The sequence below is a fragment of the Myxine glutinosa genome, chromosome 4, assembly GCF_964187855.1.
Source record: "Myxine glutinosa chromosome 4, kmMyxGlut1.1, whole genome shotgun sequence".
In the NCBI taxonomy this organism is placed as follows: domain Eukaryota; kingdom Metazoa; phylum Chordata; class Myxini; order Myxiniformes; family Myxinidae; genus Myxine; species Myxine glutinosa.
This window is the reverse complement of record NC_136264.1, coordinates 116,476,579-116,496,152: the sequence shown is the minus strand read 5'-3', so window position 1 is coordinate 116,496,152 and position 19,574 is coordinate 116,476,579. Positions and strand designations below refer to the sequence as shown.

Below are 19,574 nucleotides of genomic sequence, written 5' to 3'. Positions count from 1 at the left end.
TAATAACAATATATGTTTTCTTGTAAATAATAACAATATGTGCTCTCTTACAAATAATAACAATATATATATGTTCTCTTATAAATAATAACAATGCATGTTCTCTTATATATAATAACAATATATGTTCTCTTATAAATAATAACAATATATGTTCTCTTATAAATAATAACAATTTATGTTCTCTTATAAATAATAGCAATATATGTTCTCTTATAAATAATAACAATTTATGTTGTCTTATAAATAATAACAATATGTGCTCTCTTATAAATAACAACAATTTATGTTCTCTTATAAATAATAACAATATGTGCTCTCTTATAAATAATAACAATATATGTTCTCTTATAAATAATAACAATTTATGTTCTCTTATAAATAATAGCAATATATGTTCTCTTATAAATAATAACAATTTATGTTCTCTTACAAATAATAACAATATGTGCTCTCTTATAAATAACAACAATTTATGTTCTCTTATAAATAATAACAATATGTGCTCTCTTATAAATAATAACAATATATGTTCTCTTATAAATAATAACAATATAGGTTCTCTTATAAATAATAACAATATATGTTCTCTTATAAATAATAACAATATATGTTCTCTTATAAATAATAACAATATAGGTTCTCTTATAAATAATAACAATATATGTTCTCTTACAAATAATAACAATGTATGTTCTCTTACAAATAATAACAATATATGTTCTCTTATAAATAATAACAATATAGGTTCTCTTATAAATAATAACAATGTATGTTCTCTTACAAATAATAACAATGTATGTTCTCTTATAAATAATAACAATTTTTGTTCTCTTATAAATAATAACAATATGTGCTCTCTTATAAATAACAACAATTTATGTTCTCTTATAAATAATAACAATATGTGCTCTCTTATAAATAATAACAATATATGTTCTCTTATAAATAATAACAATATAGGTTCTCTTATAAATAATAACAATATATGTTCTCTTACAAATAATAACAATGTATGTTCTCTTACAAATAATAACAATATATGTTCTCTTATAAATAATAACAATATAGGTTCTCTTATAAATAATAACAATATATGTTCTCTTACAAATAATAACAATGTATGTTCTCTTATAAATAATAACAATTTATGTTCTCTTATAAATAATAACAATATGTGCTCTCTTATAAATAATAACAATATATGTTCTCTTATAAATAATAACAATATGTGCTCTCTTATAAATAATAACAATATATGTTCTCTTATAAATAATAACAATATAGGTTCTCTTACAAATAATAACAATATATGTTCTTTTACAAGGAACATCAATATATGTTCTTTTACAAGGAACATCAACAGTCCAACACCGCAGAAGGGCATTAAGCCCACAAAAAACTGCACTATGGTTGCCAATCTATGTTTACTTGTCCACGCTCTTTCCTTGCAAATGCTGAGAGTCAAGCAATGAAGCAGCACCTACCATTTTAAAGTCTATTGTAAGACTCAATGGGGATTTGAACCACTGACCTCTTAGACTAAGAGCAGACGCTCTAAGCATTATACCACCGAGTCTGCTCTGGTATGCTCGCATCCATTATAATTCAGACATTATATTTCAAACTCTGTCAAACATTTCAGACACACTTTTTCCATGCTGAGCAATTCATCAAATTAATATTTTCGCTGTTCGTTCTGGCATAAGTCGTCTCTTTGCATTGAGCACGTGTCGCAGCATAAACTAATGGTAACTTAAGTTTTGCAAGCAGATTTATGAATAATTTCCAACTGCCATTGTTTTTATTTACATAAACTTTATTCCTCCAATGGAAAAGTTTTTAATTGTCATTCATGGTATTGGAAATAGTGGAGTGTGATTTCATGATTGCATGAATCGTGAATCCAATGTGAAAGTGATTTCAATAGTGCTCCATTGAATTGAGATATGGGCCAACAGCGAATTTTTAGACTTTAATTTCCTTTACTTCTTCATGTAGAGACTTTTTGAAAATGCCAGTTTCCTGCTTCCATTCCCCTGCTTCATTTCCACGCCTTCTCATTGTCAGCAAAGTATACCTGCCAGCAAACCTTTCAGTACCATGCCCTGGGTGAAAGTTTATTGCACAAATTGTGTCGATGTAATTGAAAAATATGGCGTTCATGGTAGGCCTGGTCCCTAGATGTATCTTTTTCAAACAACCATGTGCAGGTCAATTTTTTAAGCAAATGTTCTTGGTCCCTTTGCAGCTCTCTCTGATAAGGATGCTTCCTTTATGTGCACATTAAAATAAATCATAGCTTATTGTACAATACAAATAATTGTTTGGGAGCATTGAAAAGTATTAAGGACAAACACACACACACACACACACACACACACACACACATACACATACACATACACATACACACACATACACCCACATACATACATACACATGCATATACATTATACGTACATACACGCACGCATACACACACACATATACACACACACATACACACACATACATACACACACATACACACATATATACACATACATACACACACACATACACCCACATACATACACATGCATATACATACATACAATGCATATACATACACACACACACACAGCACTACAATGCTCGGTGGCAGCATAGCTTATGCGCCTGCATTATGCAGGCCCTGATGCTTATTGTAAAATAACTGGTTTCTGAAGATGTGTCATTACAAAGAACCGAATGTAAACAACACTTCCAACAGTGAAATTATGCAAATAGTCCTCGTGAAAATCTCAAATCTCAAAGGAAACATAATTGCGTTGGAGATGTCTCGTCTCGGTTAGTTTATAAACTGCCATACTTGCATCAATGAATGCACCATCCTTTGGAGGGACATTAAGCTGGGTGTCTTGTCTGCAGTTGAAGATCCAACAGTACTGTTTGTAAAAAGTAGTTCTTTGTGTTCCAGTACCTTGGCTAAATTTCAAATACCTGCCCGAATGTGCGGGAGCTTCAGCATTATAGGCATGCCTCAGTAATGATGCAGCCAGTGGGGCAAATTGAATCATGGTGCCATATTCATTTGCAGGAAGAAGGTGGAAAGTGAATGGTCACAGTTTTTCAGGACATTTGATTTTGAAGTACCATACTCTTTACGGAGTGCCGGTGCTGCCAAAGCAGTTTCTTGGCAAGTGCCACTGTGGGGTTTGCCATTGCATTCCCAGCATTGTCCATGCTCTATCCTTTCAAATGCTGAGCATCAGGCAAGGAAGCAGCACATACCATAAACTAGAACGGCACTCGGAAGAACGCATACTTCCACCAGGTTGAACAGTTCACGGTGTGTATCCCATTTACAGGCCGGATCTGGAATCGGACCTGAACCAAAATCGAATCAGCTTGTTCTTGTCACCTAACCAACTTGTCCACCAAGTTTAGTCATAACTCGTCCATAACTTTTTGAGATATCATGTTATATATCGTTTTTCACCAGATCTCTCTATGATGAAGGATCACTTAAAAATGAAATAATTCTCGTATCCGAATCTATATTCAAATCTTCACCAAAATCGAATCGATTAGTCCTTGTCACACACCCAACCTCTCCACCAAGTTTCGTCCAAATACGTCCACAACTTTTTGAAATATCCGCCTATATATCGTTTTTGACCTTATCTCCCAATGGTGAAGGATCACTTAGAAATTAAATAATTATCGTATCCGAATCTATATTCAAATCTTCACCAAAATCGAATCGATTAGTCCTTGTCACACACGCAACCTCTCCACCAAGTTTCGTCCAAATACGTCCACAACCTTTTGAAATATCCGCCTCCTATATATATCGTTTTTGACCATATCTCCCAATGGTGAAGGATCACTTAGAAATTAAATAATTATCGTATCCGAATCTATATTCAGATCTTCACCAAAATCGAATCGATTAGTCCTTGTCACACACCCAACCTCTCCACCAAGTTTCGTCCAAATACGTCCACAACTTTTTGAAATATCCTCCTCTATATCGTTTTTGACCCTATCTCCCAATGGTGAAGGATCACTTATAAATTAAATAATTATCGTATGCGAATATATATTCAGATCTTCACCAAAATCGAATCGATTAGTCCTTGTCACACACCCAACCTCTCCACCAAGTTTCGTCCAAATACGTCCACAACTTTTTAAAATATCCTCCTCTATATCGTTTTTGACCATATCTCCCAATGGTGAAGGATCACTTAGAAATTAAATAATTCTCGTATCCGAATCTATATTCAGATCTTCACCAAAATCGAATCGATTAGTCCTTGTCACACACGCAACCTCTCCACCAAGTTTCGTCCAAATACGTCCACAACTTTTTGAAATATCCGCCTATATATCGTTTTTGACCCTATCTTCCAATGGTGAAGGATCACTTAGAAATTAAATAATTATCGTATCCGAATCTATATTCAGATCTTCACCAAAATCGAATCGATTAGTCCTTGTCACACACCCAACCTCTCCACCAAGTTTCGTCCAAATACGTCCACAACCTTTTGAAATATCCTCCTCTATATCGTTTTTGACCATATCTCCCAATGGTGAAGGATCACTTAGAAATTAAATAATTCTCGTATCCGAATCTATATTCAGATCTTCACCAAAATCGAATCGATTAGTCCTTGTCACACACCCAACCTCTCCACCAAGTTTCGTCCAAATACGTCCTCAACCTTTTGAAATATACTCCTATGTATCGTTTTTGACCCTATCTCCCAATGGTGACGAATCACGAAAAAATTCTCCTAGCCGAATCCGAATCCGGATTTTCACCAACGTATAATGATTTCGTCCTCATCACATACTCCACTACGTCTCTGCCAAATTTCGTCCGAATCCATCCACAACTTTTTGAGATATCTTGCTCACAGACAGACAAACAGACAGACAGACAGCTAAACAAACAGACATACAGGGGTGAAAACAGATCCTCCATCCACCTTCGGTGGCAGAGGTAAAAATCCTTCAGTTTGAATCTACTCGGTTTGAACCACCGACCTCCCAGACTCGGAGCAGACGTTCCAACCACTACGAATTTCGAAATTGTTTGCCTTTCTTAGCAGTTCTACTTGGAACAGTGAGGTCCATGTGACGGTCTTGGAAGAACCCTGAAAAGCAGCGCACCTTATAAAACATTAAGGAGAGTAAAGCAATGCTGTCCATGTACAGGACAAATAACAATGGAGATTAAAGCTCAGGAAATTGTCACAACTAGAACTGCCACTTTAAAACTGCTGGCAGTGATGACCGGTTTACTCGCACCCACTTTTGATACAACCCCACTTTTGATACAACCCCACTTTTGATACAACCCCACTTTTGATACAACCCCACTTTTGATACAACCCCACTTTTGATACAACCCCACTTTTGATACAACCCCACTTTTGATACAACCCCACTTTTGATACAACCCCACTTTTGATACAACCCCACTTTTGATACAACCCCACTTTTGATACAACCCCACTTTCATTGGACATGCTTTGACACAACCCCCTTGGATACAACCCTGATAAACACACACACACAAACACACACACACACACACACCGCCCCTTCACACACCCCCCCTTCACACACACTCACACACACACACACACACACATACACACACACACACACACACACACACACACACACACACACACACACACACACACACACACACACACATCCCCCCTCCCCCCACACGCACACCTCTCCACACATACACACACATACACACACACACACATCCAACCCCCCCTCCTTCACACAACCCCTCCCCCCACGTACACTCCACACATACACACACACACACACCCCCCACCTCCACACATACACACACACACACACACACACACACACACATCTGCCCCCCCTCCATACGCACAACCCAACCCCCCCACCCACACACACACACATATCCACCCACCCCCCCCCCCACCCACACACACACACACATCCACCCCTCCGTACTACAAATCCACCCCCCCCCACACAATTATTTGAACCTTGATTGAATGTCACAAATTCATCAACTATGATTGGTGTCATCTGTCTGGATACTGGATCCTCATCCACTTTATTCATCAGATTTATCACAGTGAACCGGATGTCTTCATACAATCCCAATATAGGAGTCACCAACACTTACTTGCTGACTGTTTTTCCAAAATTACTTTTTTCATTGAGTTAAACAGCCAGTTGTATGGAAATGCCGAATGTATTCTTGGAAAAACTGAAAGGCCATTCATTCATCCTAAATATAAATGAAAGGGGACAGAGGCTGTCTATTAGCATCTCAATCCCCATAATCCCACACCTTCATGGACCACGATTGTTGCCAATTATCTTGCTGGCACACCTACTTGCTGGGAACATTTTCTCAGGAAATTATTTTATGCCAAATTTGCTCATTAAGTTTGGGAAAGAGAAGAATATTACAGGAATAATCTTGGACAGAACAAAGGAATTAATGATTGTCAGCACTTAGATATGCAAGGGCGGTATGTACGAGATGCACTATTTGGTTTTTCCTCTTGATCATTTCTCTCGCCATGTTCTCATGGAGGTATCATTTCCCAGGCTCTCTCTGCACCTTTGTTGTACAGAAAACTTTTCGGATGAATTAATGATCAACCGGCTACAGGGTTGGTTACCAAGACAATGGACCCATGGCCCAAGCATCACCTCTTGCCATGGCTTATGCGGGTTGAACACTTGGCTTTGGGGTTGAATAGCGGTTCGTTTTGAAGAGTGAGAAAAGGCAAAGTTCAAATGGAGAAGTTTCTTGCAAGTCTTAGATACAGCTTCAAAGGACCTTGACGATCTCTCACTGACACTAAAGCCTTTCTAAAATTTGAAAAATCTTCAGCAAAAGGAGTTTTACGCATTTAATCAAAACACAACAGTAAATGTTTTGATCGTGCCCTTCAAAGTGAGTAAAGGTTAATTGGAGAATCAAAAATTTGACACTGATATTTCTCTTTCAGCTGAGCTGCAAGAGGGACTAACTCAAGGGCAGGAAATGTAGGCATACCAGCATCTTGCACATCGTTTGAGGCTGCTTTCACACCCACAGTCACATCGACAGCACGATGTGTTCAGCTCTGCGGCTCAACCCATAGACCGCATTCCAGTCAGTGTTGTCTTTTACCATGAGCTATCTTGCACCTCATACTGGATATATTCTAAAAAAAAACGCAACTCAAAGTTGTTTTTATACTTTATAATTTTTCTATTTAACCAACATGAAACGTACACATAACAATCTTTGGAATATCTAGAATAAGGTAACACACAAAAATGAAAATAGTGATTTCAGAAAACACTTCGCAAAACATGTTCTAAATGGCTGCCCTGCTGCAGCACGCACAACTGGATCCTCCTGGTGAAGTTGTCGATAACTCGGATGCATTCCTGAACTGGAATAGCTTTGATATTGGTGGCAATTACATTTTTGAGGTCGTCAATAGTCTGAGGTCTCCCTTGGTACACTCTGTCCTTCAGGTAACCCCAGAAGTAAGGTGGTTGAGGTCCTGCGAATGAGGCGCCCATTAACATATGTCCTTCTAGAGACGATTATATCACTGAATTTATGTTGTAGCCGCTGCATCGATCTGTTGGAAGTGTGAGGTGTGGGCCTCATCTTGGTGAAACCATTGCACAGCCCTGTCAGGTGTGACACTTCCCCATTAATGCAACCTAGAACTTCTGGGTCACTTTCAAGTAACGCTCAGTTGTTACAGTTACCAATTTCCTTTCTTAATCTTGAAACCAGAAAGGCCCAATGATGGCAGATTTGCTTATGGCAACTGATGCGGTGCATTTCTGGCTGTGCAGTCGCCTTTCAAGAACTTCATCAGGAGAACTAGAACCCCAAAACACGTTGTTTTTAGAGTTAACATGACCACTTAAAAGAAAGTGGGCCTCGTTAGAAAACCACACGACTCAGAAAATTTGGATTTCTATGCATTTTTTCCTCAAACCATTTACACATCATCACACAAAGTGTTATCATTGTCTGTTCGTTTTTGCTTCACTTGTATGCGATGCAGGTACATTTTTAGTTCCTGCTTCAGCATTCCTTGCGTCCTTCATAAAGATAGGTTCAATTCTTGAGATCGATGAGGCAGCGATTTCCTGGGGCTCCTCAAAACTGCTTAATGGACCGCTTCAATGTTTCCTCATGATCTTGCAGTCTTCTGGCAACCAGACTTTGATCTATTAAGATTTTGTACTGTCCCATGGGACTTTAACCTCCTTATCAATCAAACAAGACCGAAAGTCTAACATCAGCGTAGCCAGGCTTTTTTGATACTTTAGTTGAAGAGGATAGTATGACCTGGGTGGTGATACCAGCTATAAAATAATGTAAGTATTTTAAAAATTTGAAGTACTCTAAGCCTCGAAGCTGTCTGTCACCATGGAAACAAAGAGATTGCATTGAGACACTGATTTATTCTATATGTTTCGCGTCAACAATGAACCAACCATAAAACCGCTTTGATATAGTAACTTTGCAGTCACGACAAAAGGATTGCAGTGTTATGATTATATTTATAAAATTATTATTATTAACATTATTATTATTATTATTACGAAACGATACTACTGCATTAATAAACCTGGGCTAATTTGTCCGAAGCGGCCTGAAGGTGAGGCATGAAGGCATGAAGCCTAAGGCCTATCTAAATGCACTGTGTAGTTGGAAGACCGCAACGCCTATGCTTTCAATATTTGATGGTCATTTTAACAATCGGGTTGTTTGTGTTTCACACTGAATGAAAAACCTAAGGGTAGAGCATGGCACATGAATGGCATAGGAATCAAAATGGTGGTGTGTGGAGTCAGCCGTCGTACCACCGTAATGACATCACATCACCCCTGTCATGTGACCAAATCCTCAGCTCTGATTGGCGTGCGTTTGAGGGGACATACAGTACATACATGCATGCATACATGCATACATACATACATACATACATACATACAAACATACGGACAGACAAACACTGTTCTAGACGGCTTTGCCCTATGGGCTATGCCGTAAAAATAGAGGACTTGTCTGAGGATAATCTGGTCTCGAACTTCTTTCTGAATCATGTTGGAGTGTGCTTAAATGGTTTTGTGGCAAAGTAAGACTCCACAATAAGGATCCTTTGTTCAATTGTCCATTCCATCTTCAATATTAACAGCATGACTCTCTGATGTTTGCATTTTTCCTCCAAACGATGCTTCATACAAACCTGCAATAGAAAAAAAAAATTGTATTAAAAAATATATATTTCATGTAACTAATAGGGTTGTGTTTTTTTTAATGAAACACCCTGCACTTGTATTCTGTTACATTCTCAAATGTTTTTCAGACAGTCACTCATTTCTACCTACACAATTGTGTTGTCATGATTACTAGATATAAGGAGCAAAATGAAGATTGAAATTTTAGTTGTTTTATTGAATAAGAAGGCTGTTATTATGGAATAACTAAATAATCTTTAGATTTTTATGAAGCCTACCACATTTCCATGACAAAATTGTCTATTCGAAGCATTTTGGTGTATGCTGTAATTTTTGGTAGTTTATCAGTTGTAAGCATTGAGATGCTGTACATTTAATCATTTCAGGCACTGCCCTATCAACATCGGGAGAAGGCACAGCTGGTCCAGTGTTTATTCAGCAACCTGCGGACACGTTATTCCCTGAAGAATCTGCCGTGACAAAATTGATGCTGCGTTGCCGTGCCCTTGCAAACCCACCTGCCACGTACAGGTGAGCAAATAGAAATGGAACTACACCACTCTACTGTCGTTAACTATACTCTGAGCCACCCATGCTCCTTAACCGAGCCATACTTCTTCTCCACAAATTTTAATTCCTTAACTATCTCCTTTTGCTCCACTTCCTTCCCTTTCTCCTAACATATTGTCAATTCCGTGGCCGATGAAAACCAGCCTTGGATGGATAGCCGGTCGTTCTTACTTCAAGCGATCAAGCCGAAAATTAGCGGTACTTTTTTTTTGCAAGTTCGGGACTGAAGGGGAAAGGTGCTTACCTGCACGGAGCTCACGGGGTTTTATCCAAAACCCACAAAAAACAGAAACATGCCAAATGAAAAATGCCACAACAATAAATTTAATGAAATTAAGGCACGGAATAAAAATGAAAGGTGAGGTAAACTAAACCTAATTTGAGACGTCTTCATCAGACACGAAAACAGACAATGGAAAGATAATGAAAATAAAATGTTTTAAAGCCAACCGGCACTCAGCGTTGCTCCAACGAGATCGCCGAATGGAGACTGCAGCACCAGGCGGCCGGAAGTCCCTCGAGCGGGAAACACACAAGATGGCACGAAGTTCCTCTCCGCATCGTCACGAACATGAGGGGGTCCGTGCGGCCAGGCCTCTTTCACTCCTGTCTCCCTCTGAAACGTGACGCAGCTCCAGCTCCCCTGAAAAACACCACCGTCAAACAACACCCCTGGCTCCAATGTTGCAAAGGTTCAACGAGCTCCGAACAGTTCTCTGCACGAGCGCACACGACACAAGCCACAAAGCCAGACTGAGAGAGACCGATTCTTCCTCTTCTCCTCCTCGAACCTTCTCCCTCTGACGTCACCCCGACCAATCGCCGAGTTCCACTGAATCGCCCCATGGTCGGGCTCGACCAATGACAAACTTTGGGGCGTAGCCTTTTTCCTTGCTCGATTGGTGGGCGGGGTTAATTGTCTATCAGGACGTTCAGCTCTGCTCAGGAATGTTCGGGTTTATGTCAGCAGTTATGTCGGTTGTTGTTGTTGTTATTGGTTAAGTACGTGGGTTTTTATGACTGGCTTGTTATAATTGTAAAAACATAGGGACAAATCACAGGAGGCAATCATATACTGGGGAAACTAATCTTAACCCTATCTATATAGCACAGGCTCCACCCTCCGTGTAAAGACACAGAAACAATCTTAAGCTCACAGTGTTCCTACTTAAATACATCGAGATTGGCTTCCTACTCAGATGCGGTCCATGCTACCTTACACCGTTCTATCTCCACTATGGTGTTTCGTCACCTACCCCCACAAACGTAACAATATTTTATCTTTTCTTCCTCCTCCTTCCAAACTTACCTTCCTCTTTCCTGCACTTCCTTTTCTCAATTTATTTTTCTAAATGTACTTCACTTCCTCAACACTCCCTGTGTCTTACCCCCACCAACTTCCTCCTTTGGTGTACATAATATGAAAATGTGCCCTTATCTTACATCTTGTCTGTAATAACTCCTGCCTGTGTGCTAGATTAAATTCACTCACCCAAATGATAATTATATTTTTACTTCCTTGAAAAATTGCTTGTTTTGCTCAGTTTTTTTTGGATAGGCACACATAGCTGTAACCTATCGATCCCTCTTTGATTAATTTGTTCCTTTGCCGAACTATAGTTTTTGCTTCCTTCAATGGGCTGTGATGTCCCATTTGGAGTGTCCTGCTTTCTCAAGTCCAGTGGAGACATGTGCTCTTACCTAATGAAAAACAAAAGGTTAAAGCACAGTTATGTCTCCTACTTAATGCCTTTCCAATGCAGGTGACACGTTCAAGCACTTCAATGTGCTTTCTTCAGTCAAAATACAGTAGTTTAACCCTCTCACGGCACACTTTGCAAATCGTGCAGACACAGCAAATGTGCCACAGTTGCCCTGAGAGAGTGCAATGTTTAGTCGTTCGTGAAATGTTTAATGACCTGAACATAGGTCTAAACATTTAAACATTAAACATCCCAGGCCGAGTTTATCCCTCTCTTAATGTCCTTTCCCATATGTCTGTTTGAGCTGCAGCTCATGTAAGTTGTAGACCACCCAACATGCTAATGAGACAACTCCGCACTTGAAATACCATAAATAATGATGATGTATTTTATTTTGCCCATAGTATAAACATAAAAGCTAAAACTCATTAGAGAGCTGCAGTGGGATATTTCACTCCAAGAAGGATTCAATTAAATGTATCACCCCTCCTAATGTATAGCCAATTCAATCTCAATTCTCAATAACAACCCAAAAGTGAGTATTAGGGTTTTCACTCCAGCATTGTTATCCCTTTTCCAACAGCTGGCTTCTCAATGACATTGAAATAGATATTTCCAAGGCACACAGTCTCGTCGGCGGAGACCTGGTGATTGAAGGTGTGAACAAGGAACGGGACTCCGGCATGTACCAGTGCCTCGCCAAGAACCCCATCGGCATTGCAATGAGCCACAAGGCATCCCTGCAATTTGTTCGTATGTACTAACCTCACCACAAAGCACTTTGCATTGTCGCAGCAAGGGCTCTGGACACTTGCTTTCTGCTTACTATAATGTGCTCTAACTTCATTGACGCTTCAATTATCTACAAGAATCTGCCTTCTTGGAAGTCATTTACAAAACATTGTTACTCACTTGCCTCTATTGTATCAAGCCCAATCAGGATCACACAATCATATCAAGCTAGGATATTTTGGGTGATATCACAAAGGATATTGTTGTCACGACTTCCCAACACTTGAATTTGAAGTACTCTAATTATTGCTAATACTATGATTTCTGAAATCTTAACTAATCAAACGGAAGACCAAATGCTGCATTGGAGTCATCAGAAGGACCCCGAATAAGTAAAGAGAAAGGATGGAGTCATCAGGAGGAACCTGGATAGGATTCGGGATTCAGCAGCTACTCCACAACGCTCAAACCCATCCAGGCACAGCCAAATGAGTCTTACAGGAAAAAAAACTTTCTGCAAGAATTCACTTCTCCCTAGACATATAGACAAAGAAAGAAAAATAGAATAAAAGAGGTAAAATAAAAACAAGAATTGGAATGAATAAAGGGAAATGTGAAAAAGTAGAAAGAAGTGTGAAAAGAACAAAAGGAACAAACAAAGATGTCGTAAATAACCTGTAGAGATAGATTTCAGCAGTTACACCCCGGCTCAAATGCTGCAACAGGTACAAGCTACGAGCGTCGAAGATACCTAAAGTTTTCCTTTTAATTTAAATAGTTACCCAAAGCTTGTGGTAGAGAATGCCCATAAATCACATGCAGAACAATGGCATGTCTCAACACTGGACATCTCAACAAAGCTTGTGGTAGAGAATTTGAACCTCGGATTTAAGCATCATAATAGAGAAATAGCTGCTGTGCTCAGAGGGGGAAACCAAGCGTAACCCAACACAAAGTTAAAAAGTTAAGTTTATATCTAAGCTCACTCACAATGATAGATACAGATGTATTAACTTTTGTGTTGCTTTATCAACGCATAGATTATAAATCAAATGAGTTTGTTTCTCATTTCTCCAGGAATTAAATAATGGGAGAAATGTGATCAATGAATCTCGATCTCGAGAAATAGCTGCTGGGTTGCTTAAACCCCTCTACATTGCGTTTGGTGAAAGCTACAAATACAAGTTCGTTTGTACATGTTAGAGATATCAAGATAAATACAGCACCTCCATTTAAAATGTTCCAAACAGAGGCTAGCTTCAAATAGAGCGGAATTCATTTATGATGATTTGCTGAAAAACGATCTGATTAAGAGGTTGCAAGAAAGCAATTGTCAGAAAACACAAGTGCGAAAATGTCATAATGTCATGATTATAAAGTCAGAATTATAAAGTCATGAAGTCAGAATTAAATATAATAATGTCAGAATTATAAAGAAATCCGTAAGATTGATGACATTCTTCTGCTCATTATTTTGATAATCAAAAGTATTTCGCAACAAGAACAAAACCCCAAATTTAACTTAAAATTACAATTGCTCAATCACCTGTCACTTCACAGCAGTTATTTTTTTCAAAAGAAAATATGAATGTTTAAAAATTTTACATTAACTTTTGAAACGATTTATTTGCTCTTCCTCAAATGTGCAGGCATCATTTATGCAATGGCATTACTAAGTGCGGTCGATTCTTACATTATGGTCCTGAGTTCTCTGTAAAACATGTTGTGCAGCAGATTTACTGTGTGGTGCAAATATCGCCGAGTGGAAACAACTTATGTCGTATTTCGCTGGATGTGTCAATACGAAGCTGAATTGCATGTTTTGACCAACTGCTCAGCAGTCAGCAAAATTGTGTCTTTTATTTTTAAGTGTTGAAGCCACTTCTGTATTTAGCTATGTCCTTCCTTCTTTCCATCCGTCCATCTGTCTGTCAAAAATGAAGAAGAAAACAAAACTGTCTCTATTTTTATTTTTAAGCGTTGAAGCCGCTTCTGTATTTGGCTATGTCCTTCCATCCATCCATCCATTTATCCATCAAAATAGTAAGGGAAACATATGAAAATCTGTTAACTAAATTGTTACCAAAAAATTTCTTCACCAATATGTTTGTAAAGGTGTGTAATAACATGTGTTAAAATGTTGAAGGTCAACTCCCGTGGGAAACCCAGAAAAAAGCTGTTGAATTCGGGTACCGAAAAATTATTTTCGAGAATTTTTATTTTTTTTAATCGGCCCTTAAGTAACTTATGAGGGGTCAAATAAGGGTTTTTCATGATTCTGAGTTGATTGTTAACATTTATATTTCACCACAGACACTCCTTTGTGGAAAAATAATTTCTAAATATATCTCATTTTCTACTTTGAAGGACATGGAGTCTAGCAATATGGATGAAGACGTTACTCCCCATGTGCTCAATTGCTTCATCTGTGCACGCTCGGATACACCAGCTGAAGGGCTCATACAGGCAACTCCAAAGGGATACTCAACTTTATTGAAACAAGCAGAAACTGTCAAATGTTACTGTTGTGGAACGTATGAAGGAGGCTCAAAAGGAAGGAAAACTGAGGTACCACCAGAAGTGTAAAAATGATCTGTACAACAACTTTGTTGCAACCACCAAGAAGTCAGCTCAAGCATCAAAGGCAGAGAAAGAGTCATCAAAGTTGAAGAGAAGATGCACTACTTGTGAGTTCAGTTCATCAACTGGCTGCAGTTCTAGAAGATCACAGTCAGTTGACCTCCTGTATAAGGATGTATGCATTCTTTGCAACCAACCAGCCCAGCTCTACAAAAATAATCCAGCACAAGCTAGAAAGAAATACAGAGTGCCAGATAATTTGACTGCAAATACACTGAAGGCAAGCTTGCTGAAGACAGCACGGAGTCGCGGGGATGACTGGGGCACTGAAGTCACTGGACGCCTGGAAGGGATCAACGACTTGGTAGCAGAAGAAACACTGTACCATTTGCGATGCAAACTTATGTTTGCGAGAGGTGACAGTTTGTCCAAGACTGATGAGGAAGGAAAAAGGAAGAGAGGACAGAGGAGTATTGATGAGGAGCGAGAGGCAGTTTTTATAGAATTCTGCGAATGGTTAGACTCAGAATTAGAGCATGGGGTAATGAACATGGACCAAGTCCATGAAAAGCTGCAGGAGTTTGATCAGTCACCAGAGAAGAGCCTTTCTTATTCAAAGCATTGGCTAAAGATAAAACTTCTAGAGAAATACGAAGACACCTTGTATTTCACAACACAGGAAAGAAGGGCAGATGTACTCTGTCTCAAAGATGGCACCGACAATATTCTGCGAGAGCATCATGCTAATCTTGACCATGGAGATGAGAAGACTCAGATCATAAAGACGGCACTCAAGTTCATATCCAATGATATTGCCTTGATTGATTTAGGTCCAAAGTCATACCCCACCACACACAGTATGACTGACATCGATAGTCAGCTGACACTTGTTCCTGCAAGCCTTCAGATGTTCTTGAGACCGATTGTCAAGACAGACGAAAGAGTTGCCGTTTGGGGGCAGAATTTTATTAAGGCCTGTCGACCTCGGTCTGGAGTATTGCCACACCAAATGGTGCTTGCCATACAACTTGATCATAGATTTAGGTCAAAATGGATGCTCAACAAGTTCCACCGGCTGGGATACACTGAATCTTACACGGAGACACAAAACTACAAATACTGCTTCCTTAATAGTCCAACCTCCAACAGAGACTCCACCTCCAACAGAGGGTGCAGCTGCACAACATTCACTCCGTGCCTACCTGCAGACCCGGGACTGGATCCTTCTACAGAGCATGTCTCTGAACCCCAGTGACTATGGATGGACAATAGGTGTGCATGGGTATGAGCCAGTTCCAACACTGGACCCCACGGCTCCTGAGGAGCTATTGCAGTTCACGAGCTGTAATTGTCATGGAGATTGCAGCAACCGGCGATGCAGCTGCAAGAAGAATGGGGTCACGTGCATCTCGGCCTGTGGAGTCTGTAATGGCATTACATGCAGAAACTGCAGTCATGATGTTATTGAGTCTGAAGAAGACATAGACAATGACTGTTGAAACTTCTGATATTGTGAATGAGAAATAACTCTTGAGTATTATATATGTATGTGAAATAAAAGCTACTTTGTGTGTAAATGTAAAAGTGAAAATATAAATGTTAACAATCAATTCAGAATCATGAAAAACCCTTATTTGACCCCTCATAAGTTACTTAAGGGCCGATTAAAAAAAATAAAAATTCTCGAAAATAATTTTTCGGTACCCGAATTCAACAGCTTTTTTTCTGGGTTTCCCACGGGAGTTGAACTTCAACATTTTAACACATGTTATTACACACCTTTACAAACATATTGGTGAAGAAATTTTTTGGTAACAATTTAGTTAACAGATTTGTGAAATATCTCATAAAATGCCCTTACTAAAAATGAAAAAGAAAACAAAACAAGTACAGATACATTCAAAGTACACAGCCCTCATGTCAAATAAATAAATATCCTCCAGCGCGGCATTGCCGGGGCGCCTGCGGCGCCAGGCAATACCACCGTGCAGCTCATAGAAAACTGTATTGGGAGGGAGAGGTGTATAATAATTTATTGATTAATTGCATAATTAATATCAAGAAATAATGATCATAAAATATTTTCTTAATCAATTGTCTAATAGCATACCGAAACCACTAGTGCTTCATCCGAAGCTGTAACTATTTGATAATTAATGAAAGAAGTCATTAATCGAAAAAATTAAATAATTAATTCATTAATCAATAAATAATTAATCGATTAATTGATTAATCAATAAATCAAAAATATCCTTCATAGCTACATCACTTGGTCACTGTCATGTCCAAATATCAGCTTCCTAGCTCAAAAGGTGCCTGAGATATTGCCCAGATGAGAATGAAACGAAATAAATGATTAATAATGAAAATCAATAAATAATAATCATAAAATAATCAAATAATGAATCAATTGGCGAATAGAATACCTAAACCACCACCATTTCATCCGCATCTGTAACTTAAAAAAATTAAATAACTCATTAATCAAATAATTAAAAAATTATTCCATTAATTGATTAATCAATAAGTAAAAAATAGCCTTTACAGCCAAATCACTTGGTCATTGTCATGTCCAAATGTCAGGTTCCTAGCTCAAAATATGCCTGAGATAATGCCCAGAAGAGAAAGTAAATAAATAAGTACTTAATTAATCAATAATAATTAAGTAACTAATCAATTAATTGATTTATCAAAAAACAAAAAATACTCTTTTTGCTAAAGCACTTGCTCACTATTGTGCCGAAATTTCAGTTTCTTAGCTCAAAGGATGGCTTAGATATCGCCCGGACAAACAAACAATAAAGAAACCGGAGTGAAAACTGAGTACTCCCTTTCAGCGCGCGTCATTGCAGCGCCATTGCCCCCCTTCGGCAATGACATCATGCAGCGCCTGGAGATGGCATAGGAAAGGAGCGGTGTACAATGTCTCTTTTATTTTTAAGCATTGAAACCGCTTCTGTATTTGGATAGGTCCTTCCTTCCATCCGCCCATCAGTCCGTCAAATTTGAAGAAGAAGAACCTTTCTAACCCACCGTGGTTAATTCTGAAGGGTTGTAAAGGGTAATTTTGAAGGGTTCTGAAGGGGAGTTCTAATCGGTTTTAAAAGGTAATTCTAAATGGTTGAAAGGGTTCTATGGAATTATACGGGTAATTCTAAAGGGGTCTAACGGGTAATTCTGAAATGTTCTGAAGGGGGATTTTAAAGGGTAATTCTGCAGGATTCTAAAGGGTAATTCTAATGAGTTATAAAGGGTAATTCTAAAGGGTTGAAAGGGTTCTATGGGGTTGTAAAGGATAATTTTAAAGAGGTCTAAAGGGTAATTAAAAGGGTTGAAAGGTTTCTAGAGGGGTCTCAAGAGTAATTCTAATGGGTTTTGTTCATTTCTAGTTTTTGCATGTTTAATATTAAAAATGCCAAACTGAACCGCTTCCTTTGGACACAGGTGTGATTAAAAAAAAAATTCCAATGCATGGCAGGAAAGAGCATAGATATTTCTTTTTTTTAATTAATAAAATGATGGCCTGGTTGCACAATTTTCAATATATTATATATTTACAGCAGTTCACATATGAGGCTCAAAATAATTTGACTTTAAAATGTCAGGAAATTTATTTGAAGGAAGCGATTATGTTTATTATAACTTTTTGTTCAAATCATTATAAAATACGCCAAAATTGAATGCTTATATGAGGTTCTACTGAATATTAAAAGCTTATATATTACACTACAAACATCCAATTTTGGATTATTGTTAATAATTTAACACTTTCAATGCCACCATTAGCAGAGATATAAAGTTACATGCTTAAAATCATATTTTCAAGAAAGTATTGTGCTGATACGTTGGAGGGGAGTACGAGTTAGGTATCATGTTAAGTTAGCATCGTCTGTGTGCTCGTTCTGGTTAGAGTATTTTCTATAGCCAGAGACCAGTTAAGAGTGAAGTTGTGCTGTTCTTACGTATCTCGTGAGGGGCGGTATACTTGACCTAGGGATTAGATAGGAAAGTGCAATTCCTACGTGTCCTTTATATTAATCAGGCAAAGTCAGGATGGGGTGGGAACATCATGGTTTTGGATGTATTTTTCTGCTATTATTTTTGTTCTGTTTCATCCTAATCCATTCTGTGTTCTATCTCTTCCACGCGACTTGGCTTTGTATTCAAAAATAAAAGAGGTTTAAAAGTCCTGTGCCATAAATCCTAATCAAACGAGAAATATGCTTCCCCAAAGTAGAAGAGTAAATGTATATCTTTTTTTTTGGGGATCAAGTATACACATAAATGGAGATATATATATCAAAATATAATTAGACCTGGGAATAAAAATAGAACAGAGACTAAAGTGAGTGGCAGTCTTTAAACATGTGATACAGGAGAAGAATCGGAATGTGGGGGCATAATTATGGGAGGGGTAGTCAGGATGAAATATGGATTGACCCAAGGAAAATTGCAACAGAAGATTTTGAAACTGTTGTGGTTTGACTTGACTGCTGAACTGACTGCTGAACAACATATCCAAAATTAGAAAAATTGGGAGAATAGGAAAACCGCAGTTTTCCTGGCTGGCTGGATGGCCTAGGCCCTATAGGTACACACACTCCCCTCTGAGCTGTCTAGCCTGTGTTCGAACCTCGACCCAGCTCTAAACTGTCATCCAGGCATTTCACAGACAGGGGATTCATCAATATGTGTGCCGTTCCTGGATTGACGTTAAACTGC

General features: G+C 38.3%; 1 protein-coding gene across 1 annotated transcript in view; it reads left to right on the top strand.

The window, feature by feature from the left end:
- CNTN2 (contactin 2) overlaps nucleotides 1–19,574 on the top strand; it is a 393,061-nt gene that overhangs the window by 131,700 nt on the left and 241,787 nt on the right. Inside the window, exons 3-4 of the mRNA XM_068113156.2 lie at nucleotides 9,654–9,798; nucleotides 12,124–12,293. Of these exons, the coding sequence (XP_067969257.2) occupies nucleotides 9,654–9,798; nucleotides 12,124–12,293 (315 nt within the window). The remainder of the gene's footprint in view (nucleotides 1–9,653; nucleotides 9,799–12,123; nucleotides 12,294–19,574) is intronic.